The 11,391-nt window shown below is 40.7% G+C and overlaps 1 protein-coding gene across 1 annotated transcript; it reads left to right on the top strand.

Annotated features, from left to right (window-relative positions):
- Window positions 1-137: 137 nt before the first annotated feature.
- ccdc78 (coiled-coil domain containing 78) lies at window positions 138-5,663 on the top strand. Its single transcript, XM_061028282.1, has 10 exons — window positions 138-281; window positions 464-595; window positions 684-770; window positions 1,861-2,217; window positions 2,942-2,992; window positions 3,094-3,182; window positions 3,559-3,637; window positions 3,773-3,898; window positions 4,510-4,706; window positions 4,956-5,663. Exons 1-10 carry the CDS (start codon window positions 210-212, stop codon window positions 5,134-5,136), a joined length of 1,371 nt encoding a protein of 456 aa, XP_060884265.1. The 5' UTR covers window positions 138-209; the 3' UTR covers window positions 5,137-5,663.
- The last annotated feature ends 5,728 nt before the right edge of the window (window positions 5,664-11,391 follow it).

Here is an 11,391-nt window from a genome sequence, read left to right on the forward strand (position 1 = left end):
TGTTTAAAATAAAAAAGGATATTACCTATGAAAAACATTTGCTATTCTTTCAATGAATTTGCTATTCTTTCAATGAATTAAAAGTTTGTAATAATTTGCATGGCATAACGTGTGCTATAAAACAGTCCAAACCATAATCCCTGTGTTGTGGAGCCATGGTAACATACTGTTGGTGGATACAGTGAAGAGACAGTTAACAGTGAACAAAGATGGATACACAAAACCAGCAGCAAACTTCAGATGAACTTCAGGAGCGACTTCAGGCTTTGACAGAAGAAAATGTAAGTCATATTTGCTTGTCAGTCTATATTCAGAGATTTTCTATGACATTTTTAGTTAGGTTTAGGCAGGCTAATTGATTTCTGAAGGAAACAAGAGTGCAGCTAAGTCTCTGTAGGCTGCATAAAGCCAAAGTGTCCTTTCACCTGATGATACCGAAGTGTTACTGTTTACCTCACTGTAGATTCAGCTGCGGGACAAAAATGAACGCCTCTTCACTAAAGTGGGCTACCTAGAGAGCAGACTGGGCTACCTGGCCAACTCTAATACAGACCTGTCCAGCAGGCTGGTACAGAGTGAGGAGGACAAACTGAAGGTAGAAAACATGAATAACGTTAAGATGACAGGAGATATAAGTTCATTATAAATGCTAAACATTATTATTCCCCCTTCTCATCATTAAGATCTCTAAGGAGCTTGTTGAGGAGAAACTTCAGACAAACAAGATAAGAGAGAAGTTTGAGGAAGAGACATTTCAACTGAAAAACCAGGTGACTTGATATGATTGATACATTTGATTTGATTTATATATGATGTATACTTTTTATGTTAAACATCAAAGAGACTACAGGACAACAAATTAAAGAATTCATATTCAAAACATACTTTTTTTCCCAATCTTGCAATTTTTGGAAAATTGAAGAATTGAGAATTGCAGTTTCACAATACGCTGAATGCAAAGTAGAAAATGCACAATAAAAATGTTTTAAGGGGGGCGCTGGTGGCGCAGTGGCTAGACCGTGCACCCCATGTATGGAGGCTATTGTCCTCCAGACGGGCGGCCCAGGTTCAAATCCAGCCTGTGGCTCCTTTCCCACATGTCATTCCCCACAATCTCTCTCCCTGATTTCCAACTCTATCCACTGTCCTATCTCTACATTAAAAGCCCAAAAATAAATATTAAAAAAACTCAGTTCAAGAGTGCACTCAAACTGAAACTTACTGTTTTTCTTTTAATACACTTTTCCATCCCTCTTTCTCAAACTATGATTAGTCTAACTCAGAGGATTTAAAGGCTTTATATGTGATTTTTTGATCCAGCAGATGTCGCCCTTGAGCACCAGCATGAAACCAAAACAACTCGCGCTGCATTGTTGTGTTAGCATGCTAATGCTAGTGATCTTTATTATGCTCGTATCTTCACACTGCATGTAAATTTACCCGAAATGATCGTGATCTAGAAACACAGTTAAGCAGTGAGTACAGTATGTTATTCTTCTTTTCTCTAGTCCCTCAATTAAACAACTTTTATACATGAGGGGAGGAGTCAGCCGGCCGTCCGGGCGATGTAAACAAACTGAAGATAGGACTCTGAAAACTCTGAAAACATCACAGACAGTGGGACTCAGGTGTTACACCCATTGTAGACAGTCATGACTCACAGAGTTATTTTCAGAGGATATACTTGATTTATATTATATTGAAGTGTGAAAATCACATATTAAGCATTTAAGGAAAGGAGTATTCGAAAAGGTGCAAGTGATTATTTCAGGGTTAATATAAGATTATATCAGTAAACTTTATGGTGTGATAGTGAATTACTGAGGCTGTCTATACTTCCCTTCTCTTTCCTCTTGTCAGATATTGGACCAGGCTGGTGTGATTACAGAGCTTGAGATGGAGCGAGACAAGTTGCTCAGGGAACTCCACGCAGCTGAGGCTCGTCTGAGAGCTGGAGAAGAGAGTGGCAAAGACCTGACTGAGGTGCATGCTGCACTGAAGAAGAACTACCTGGCTCTGTCTGAGGCCCATCATAAAGAGCTCGCTCAGAGTGAAGAGCTGAGTGCTGAGCTGCTGGCCCTGGCCCGGGCCCAGGACGCCCTCCGCAGGCAGCTGGAGGAACAGCAGCAGAGTGTTAAGACCGCCACCCAGGGCCTGCATGGAGAACTGGACAGGGTGCGGACATTGATCAGCCGCATGTCACATAACAGAGTCAAGGTGAGACAGTGTGTTAGCAGAAATGAGTGACTGGAGACTTGGCTTACATCGCAGTCACTCCAAAAGTCCTGGAACTTTTGCAGACTTTTTTTTGTAGTTGTAGCAGGAGTGTTAGGCTGTTTTCACACATGCACAAAACTCCTACAGTTTTCATGGTGAGCAGCATGTGTGAAGGATTGTTACCCTGACTCATTCCTATTGCTATCCTCTTAGTAACATTTCCTTGTGACGTCAGGATTAACCAATGTGTGAACGCAGCATGAAATATTCATGAAAAAAATCACTGTGAGTGGGCAGGCGGGCCGGCAGGGGTGATGACATTTATATCTACTCGACCGGTATCAGACCAGTGTCTGACTGCTGCAATCTTCCTGCACCTAATAAAGCCGCTTCAGACTCCTCTCTGCTCACAAGTTTGTTCTTTACCACTCATTTGTTGATACTTTGAATACACCTAATTACACGTAGCATTCATATAAAGGGGAAAAAAAACGTCATTATAATGTCAGATTTTCGCAGCGTCTATTTTTACATCATATCTTGCCTAACTGAGAGGCACGCCACTTTGCACCCAACATTTCATTGAGTCATGATTCACTCTACCTTCAGGTACTAAAGACAACTATATTCCACCATTTTTTCCCAAACTCCCAAATTTGGAATGCATTCATGGTGACAAAAAGAAAAGTTATGTTTAGAGAAATGTTCAACACTTTGTCAACAGCTTGAGGATCTGGCAACTCTGAATATGGAGCAGAAAATGATGGAAAAAACTGTAAGTTTTTTTGTCTCTCTCTCTTTAGATTAAAAGCCTACATACATGTTGAACAGGTCTCTGTACAAGATGCAACTTTTGTTTAATCTGCTCTCACGTAGCTGCTTGGAAACCAAGACGAGATCAAAGACATGCTGGAAGAAATGAAGAAGAGCTACGAGGAGCAGCAGAAGAAACTGGAGGAGAAAGTGTGAGGGCCAGGGAATGTTTCTGATTTACTTTTGCACAAGCTTTTAAAAAAAAAAAAAAAAAAAAGTTGAAGCATGATTTTCTCTTCATTTCCTGTCATCAAACAACCAGACCCATGTCAGGATGTTCCTCATGTCCCGCATGCATCCTCCTCTTTGATTCTGGTCTTTAGCTGTGTTTTTGTGTGTGTGTGTGTGTGTGTGTGTGTGTGTGTGTGTGTGTGTGTGTGTGTGTGTGTGTGTGTGTGTGTGTGTGTGTGTGTGTGTGTGTGTGTGTGTGTGTGTGTGTGTGTGATGTGGTCTCTTTGCTTTCACTCTGTGATGTGGCTGTGGGTTTTGGTCACTTCTCTTGTGGTCGTGTCTGTTTTTGGTCGTTAGGGTAGCAATGGGTAAAGAGCAGCAGGAGAACAAGAGAGCGATCCGTAACAGCCAGCACAAACTGTCCGAGCAGAGCGCGGTGAGCAGGAAAACATCCCATTGCATCCCATCCCATACTGATTTATAGCTTTTTTTTAAATCTATTCATGATCAAATATTTCAGTAGAAGATTACATATTTGAAATGTGAATCATGTTGTTGTTTTCTGAGCCAGGCCCTGATGCTCTCTCACAGCCAAGTGAAGGAGGTAGAGGAAGAGAACTCACAGCTGCAGCTACAAGTCAAAGAGCTGAACGAGGAATACCGTGCGAGGCTTGTGTGCTATTTACAGGACTTAGCTGTGAGTTTCAATCCAACACAAGCATATCTACAATCCAAAGTTGTTGATAGCCCTTTGTCCTTTGTCCTTCCCAATACAGGTTCTGCTACCTTCACATGAGCCTTCGCTGAGACCCCTTGAGACCATAAAAACACTTCTCAGCTTCAGGAATAGGAATAGCTAAAGGACTTCTAACATTAAAAGCAAGCTTAGCTAATGTTAGCAGAAGCTCCTCCTGATATCTTATGTCCACGAAAGAGCATCCTTTTTTTTGTTTAACCTCTTGTTTATTTTTTATCTCCACTTTATATTTAAAGAGAAGTCACTTAACTTTAAAGCCTTGGTATGTCCATTTGGAAAACAAATGAATACTGACATGATGCTAGCTGTGTTACATTCTTCACTAGTGCTGCTCTGTTGTTGATTTCTATCTTCAAGGGGGCAGGGGCTGATCAAATATATATAATATATTATCAGTGCATTGCTGTACTCACTGTGTACTCACTGATACCTGATTCCTGCAGGTTAGGTTGAAACACTGAAACCTGTTTCATAATCTCAGACTAGTTTTTTGATATAAGTAAGGTAGGATAGTCTCTAACACAACATTTATCAACCTCTCCTTCATTCAGGAATACATTGATGTCCTTGGAGAAGGAAAACACCGTGCAGAGCCTGTTAAGATGAGGGCCTTTGTAGACAGCATGCTGCAGGATGTCCGTTCATCTCACAGAGTCAGGGAGGAACAGCTCGCCTCTGCTGCCCGCTCCTACAAGAAAAGACTGCAGAAGATAACAAAAACCCATCATGCTCTCTTTATTGCATACAGGTGAGACTTTATTTTTCTTTGTCTTTGTTTAGACACATGGTATGTGTCTTTTTTCTAAATGCTTACAATAGTTAAAGGGCATCTGGTGAAGGTTCTTACTCTAACTCCACTTTACACACATATTCAGCAATTCATACACTTCAGATGTCCTTTGATTCACTGTCTTTGTCATATTTTGTTTGATTAAACTTGGAGGGATAGGCCACAAGCGCTGAGTCATTGGCCACGTTTACACACTGTGATCTCTAGCATTCAGAGGGAGAGGATCATGTTCAAACCCGAGAGCGGTCTTGACCCTGGACCCCCAGAAGCCCACTTCAGTCTGGGGCCCGCTGAGCTCAGAGATGAAACAGAGAAGGAGCTTCAGCAGCTCAGTGAGGACAAGGCGAGGCAGCAGGCGCCCCAGGAGCAGGTAGAGCAAAAAGAATAAGGTTCCTGCTTTGAAGTGGATTGATCTGCTTTTGTTTCGTCTGTTCATTGTTTTGTTTTTGGTCTGCAGGGATTCTCCCATTGTGTCCATGTTTTCATTATAAAATCACACAGGGATTGTTTGGGAGTAATGAACTGGAAAAAAAAAAAAGACTTCAAAAAGTATGTCCCGCTGCAGATCAGACTGTAGAGAACTGGGTGTTAGACATGAAGATTTTCGTCATTTTTTTTCATCTCAAACCAGCAAAAAGTTAAAGTTTGTGACTTCCTGTGAAAGAAGTTTTCCTTTTTTGTCATTTCTGAAATATAACACTTGCTCATTACTTGCTTTAGTGGTGCTTGTGTTTCTTTCAGACAGTAACAGGTTGCCTGTTTTTCTGTTTCGAGTCAATATGCAGAGCTATAATATCTGTCTCTTAACTGCTAAATGCTAAAAAGCTTCAAATGTATCTCACAAACATGAGAGAGACGTTCTTCTTCTCATCGAAGCCTTTGCAAATGCTGATAAGCTAAAACTATGATAATGAAAATGTGAATACATGATGTTTCTCATCCTCAATACAAGTTCCTTTGGGAAGAAGAAATGCTCTTAAATTGAATTTGTTTTAAAAAAAAAAAGATTGATTTTCTATCACAACTCTCCACTTCTCATGTATTTGTCCTTATTGTTTTAAATACATTTTCTGTATTGCGAATCAAAACCTTCACCCTGAGCGTTGTCTTGCAGGTGCCTGTCCTCAAAATGCCTGTTACAAATGATAGCTGTCAGGAGTGAGTGTCAGTTTTGTTTCCTACCAGATGACAAATGTGGTCAGCTGTGGATTGTGTTCACACAAAAACAAAGTCATGAAAAATGTAACTTTATCAGGCTGCAGCAGATATGTGAGGAATCCTGGTCAGATGTATGGAAACAGCTGAAGCAGATTACAGACTCCACATTAGTAAACACAAATCCTCTCGCCCTTCACAAGTCGTATTGTCAAATTACAATCACCCCCGCAAAATAAAAAATACATACTTCATAATAACGATGGCTTTAAGATTTCCTTTATTGATACAGGTGAGCTTGGAGAAGGAACGTGCCCTCCTCATCACCAGAGCAGCAGCTGCAGAGGCGCAGGTATCAGAGTTGCAGGATTACATCGACAAACAGCTGTGCAGGTCAGGATGTCTCTTCATGTGTACCTATGTATTATATAAGTGGAGCATTATATTGAGCTTTAATACCTGCAGGTATGAAAAGGAGATCTCACATTTCTGCAGTCTGCATGGGAAACAGGAGGCAGGGCGCTCCAGTAGTGCTAATACATCTCTTCATTAAGAAAACTGGCCAAATCTGAATCATGTCTTCTACTGTACTGCAATTTATTCCAGAACTACAAAGTTTCATCATCATGCATGTTAAATGGTAAAACCCATAGACCAATTTTGATGACTGAATGGACCATTTTGCTTGTGACGGCTCAAATGATCAAAGAAAGTTTTTAAGTTTAAAGACTTTGACACTTTCTCTGAGAATCAACACATCAATTTGGACCAGTGAGACAGAAACATGAGATTTTACTGCAGATTGGTAGAGGATTGTTCTTACTCTTGTGCACACGTACCAAAATAATTTACTTGAAAGGATGAGATATTGTAATCTGTTGTGAATGACAAACTATTAAACTACTATTAAACTTTTTTTTTTATTAGTTGCAATAGAGTGACAAACTGGTGACATATACATAACAAATGAGGCACAAAAAAACAAACAGACAAGGTCAGGACAACAACTCCAAAATACAGTAAAAAATAAAATAAAACAAATAAAGACAGCAAAATACTAAGACATCAATAGACACACATCAGACTACAACCAGAAAAACTACAAAACTATATGAAATACCTAAGAAGGGATACAAGAAGTGAAAGAAGTGATAGAGAGAAAGTAAAGGGGACTTGAGAGGTAGAAGAGAGTTGAGGAGTTGAGCAGTGTGTATGGTATGTGTTGAATATGTTAAACAATGTTGTGGTGTGAGAGTTTGTGTAATGATTATGTTTTAGCGGAAGTTGACAGCTGTAGAGATTTGTGCTTAATGTTTAGAAAAATGCTTTCTCATTCGAGAATTGAGCCAAAGCAAATGAGCAAAACTGTAATAAATGTTTTCACCAACACAGAAAAAACACGTTCTCTTTTCTTAAAGGATGCCACCTTGTTTTTGAGCAGAGAGCAACTTCTGCATGGTGTGCACTTACATCACCACTAGGGGTTGCTGCTCTTGCTGGAGGTTTTCTCTATGAAAGACCTCCCAAAGAAAGCCGGCCTTGAGAAAAAAATGTCTGGAATGTTTGCAAAGCTTATGTCAATTTCACGAGCTGGAGAGAAGAAAGCGCGGTGACAATGAGGGGTCACCCTGGTGAGAATAATGTCATTACATGTTACCCAGACACGTACACGCCTGTGAATACTTTCCCTCAATGCACTGCTGAGAACTATGGCACAAACAAGCCAGGCTTTTTGCAGAATGAGGGTTCATATTTATAACCTCAGGGTGTGAATAGGCAGCTACTCCCTTTAAATCCCTTTAACGGTGAAAGGAGTCTGCATTTTTCCCCTCTGTGTTTTGGTAACTGGGTTTCATAGTTTTCTTTAGTGACATAGCAGACATATCTTTTAAATTGGAAAATCCTTTTAAGATTTCTTTAACAGTTCTTACATTTGATAAGAACATGTCTTTAAGTTGCACGTTAAAAAAAGAGATAGAACTCTTGGGAATGATGGGAAAATTAAAGGAGATGGAAAGAGTCATCCCCTTTTTCAGGGGGCATGCCCACCACCATGAGAGGAGGGGAGCAGGAGTGTGAAGGTTTGAGAGGAATGGGAAGTGGGATTTTGTTTAATGTATTACACTCTCATGGCCCTGGGAAAAGGGGTGGGGGGTGTTCGGTTTGGGTCCATGCCAACATAGTCACTGTGCCAAAGCGCTGGGTGCTGGAGACCACTCCTCTCACCGGCAGATCTGTGGGAAAATCAAATCCAGGTTTGTTCTTTGCTGCTCAGCCAACAAAGACAGAGACTATCTGCAAACACGCACTGATGAAATGTACTCAAGGTAAATACAAACGGGTAAAAGCAGACGATAAACAGCAGTAATTGTAACATTACAAATGTATTAAAAGAGTGGTTTCAGTCTGGTAATCCACAGCTGGTCCTGAATGACAAGTGCCACGTTGTTCCTAACCTGTGGCATTTTAAAGAGTTCACTTCTTTCAATTGAACAACTTTTTATCATCACTATGTGGGGCCACTGTAGTCACTGCTTAGGATAATTTGATATTATTTAAAAAGTATAAAGGGCCCCACACAAAGGAGAGGTCTGTTATTAATGTCTGCACTTATTCTAAAATAAATAATCTGTCCAGAGTTCAATTAGAACAACTAAAGAACTAAAGTGTCTTTATATAATGATCTGTAGTAACCTGCATCCATCTGAAATAACCTCACTCTGCCAATCCCATTACCGCTGCACGTACAGTACCAGCACACAACCATATACCAAATGACACACACACACATCCACACATACAAACACACGCACACACACAAACAAACAAACACAAATAGGCATAACATCTGATTTTCTGTTTTTCTTACATTCCGTGTGACACCAATAAATGGTAAATTATCAGTAGTTAGGTCATTTTTAATGTACATATAATTAAAACATGAATATCATCATCAGATTAATCTGTAGTGCAAGAAACATCATGTTCAGCCCTCTCCACAAAGACTTTCAATCATGGTTTATATTGTAAAATAAAAATGTACTACATTTACCCAAATCAGCATGGTTCAAGGATTTAGATTCAAGATTCAAGGTCAACTTTATTATCCCAGAGGGGCAATTTGATTTACCGCCAGCAGTGAATAAAACAAGAAAAAAACTGAAATACACACATCAAGAGGGGAAGGATTCACAGACCAATGGTACCAGGGACAAATTAGTTTTTTAAATCTGCTTGTCCTAGGCAGAGTTTATCTGCGACTGGATGGCAGCAGCTTGTACTGTGAGTGCAGTCACCAAGGACAGTCTGTTTTTATTTTTTGTAGTTTTATATCATCCTATTTTGGCTATACTTTTAACTTGGTAAAAACTCAAACTGTGCAAATGTTGCATTCACTTCAGCTGTATGCCCTCATGTGAGACTTTCAGAAGTCATTTATTCATGTTCTTTGTTTATCCTCTGTCTTAAATCAACATGTATGATTTCATTTTTGTAAACCTGTCAAACTAAGTATGATTTGATTCATGTGAACATAAATAAATACACTGTCATGTGCTAATCTGATAAAAACAATAGAAGTAAAAGAAAAAAACATCCAGGATTGTTGAGCCATGAAGAAACTGCCAAATATTTAAAAACTAAGTAAAACATTACTGTCAGCAGCAAGATGCTTGAAAAACATTTTTAACCCTCAAATGACAGAAGAAGGGTACAGCGACCTTTAGCATTCTTGTTTCTGTTAAATCATTACATGCTTACTCTTAACCTAATCAGCATCACAAATCAAAGTACACATTTGATGCTGATTCATTTTCCTCTTGTTGGTGATTCTTTGGGTCCAGATTTGCTCAGTGGGAAAGAGGTTGCATGAATGTACGGTTCTGAGGATGGGAAGCAGGGTGGAGCGCTGCAGAGGAAGTACCTCACATGGCCTGCGATGGGCCGCTCGTCAACAGGCCCTTTGTTTCAGGAGGTTAATGCCTAATTGATACAGGCTTAATGAGAACGGCCTGTGTGTGTGTGTGTGTGTGTGTGTGTGTGTGTGTGTGTGTGTGTGTGTGTGTGTGTGTGTGTGTGTGTGTGTGTGTGTGTGTGTGTGTGTGTGTGTGTGTGTGTGTGTGTGTGTGTGTGTGTGTGTGTGTGTGTGTGTGCAGAGTGTGCGAGCCGGGGGGCTGGCAGCCCTGCTGTAATTGGAACGGACAAGCCTTGTGTGGAGGAGTGTACAGGGAAGGGATTTATGGGAACGCAAGGAAAGGAGAGGGGGAACGAGGAAGAAGAGGTGACGATGAGGGGGAGGAATGTGGGAGAGGAATCGGGTGTGATGGGGAAAGTTGTGCAGGATCATGAGAAACAAATGTGCATACAATGGAAAAGTGAGCATGAGGTTCCCATGAATGTTTAGTTCATGCTCAGTCAGGTTTTATGTGTTTTTCGACTTGAATTCTCCCATGAACCGGTATGAAGAATGTTTTTTTTTTTTTTTTGTTGCTGCAGAATATATGTGCACTATATGAGTTAAGTTTAGTTTAAGTTTGATTTTAATGAACTGTCTCTTTTGGAGACACCTGTCTTTTCTCCTCTGATGAACTGTCTCTTTCGACCCCCTCTGTCTCTCTCCGAAAGTCTCAGACTATTCATGCAAGAGTCCCTATAGCTTCCCTCCAGACAAGCGTTCAGTATGAAGGCTGGAGGGGCATTAAGAGGGAGCGGGGGGGGGGGGGGGGGGGCATAGAAGAGCTGTACACTTCAGAAAACCTTGAAGAATTAGGACTGAAAGCTATGGAGATTTTGGGTGGCTAAAAAAAAAGAGGAGAAGAAAAGAAGAATAACATAAGTGGGGTCAGTGTGCATTATTTAAAAAAATTAGAGGGGAAAACTATGAATGTTGTATTTTTGGAAGTGAGGGTTGAACACATTGAGTTGCAAAATGTAAAAAAATGAAAGCTCTTCAATGAGAAAGTGTTGGTAAGACAGAATATAGGGTGAGTTAGTGTATGGGTGAGAGAGGCAGAGGGAGGGAGGCAGCTTGATGAACAGGAGCGAGTGAGAATGAGGCTGAGTGTCAGTGAGGGAAGGAGAGAGGGACAGGCTCTGTGTTTTCCCACACTCAGCCGGTTCCCACAGCGGACTTGGCTAATCCCTGTCTTAATTGGGGGAGAATTCCAGCGCACATGTTCGCCTGGAATGAGCGTAGTGCAGAGGGAGAGCTTGTGACACATCAGACAGGCTGCAGCGGCTGGGCCTGATGCACAATGTGTGAGTGCACTTTGTAGGAATATAAACACACCTCCTGACTGTCAGCACAACTGACGGATAAATGTCTTGACAAGTTTTTTTCTTTCTTTTTCCTTTCACTTGATCCAACATCCAAAAGTGCTCTTAGCAACCACTTAGCATTGCTAAGTCACATTGCACCATGGGAGAAATATGTAATGTGAGGTTTCTTCTTTCATGAATGCTAAAAGAACCAAAAAACACAGTTCCCCAA

This window comes from Labrus mixtus, chromosome 21, assembly GCF_963584025.1.
Source record: "Labrus mixtus chromosome 21, fLabMix1.1, whole genome shotgun sequence".
Classification (NCBI taxonomy): domain Eukaryota; kingdom Metazoa; phylum Chordata; class Actinopteri; order Labriformes; family Labridae; genus Labrus; species Labrus mixtus.

Coding starts and splice junctions, on each gene's coding strand:
- ccdc78 (XM_061028282.1), top strand. CDS start 210: ATGGATACACAAAACCAGCAGCAAACTTCAGATGAACTTCAGGAGCGA. Junction 282..463: donor AGGCTTTGACAGAAGAAAAT/GTAAGTCATATT, acceptor ACCTCACTGTAG/ATTCAGCTGCGGGACAAAAA. Junction 2,993..3,093: donor AGAAAATGATGGAAAAAACT/GTAAGTTTTTTT, acceptor GCTCTCACGTAG/CTGCTTGGAAACCAAGACGA.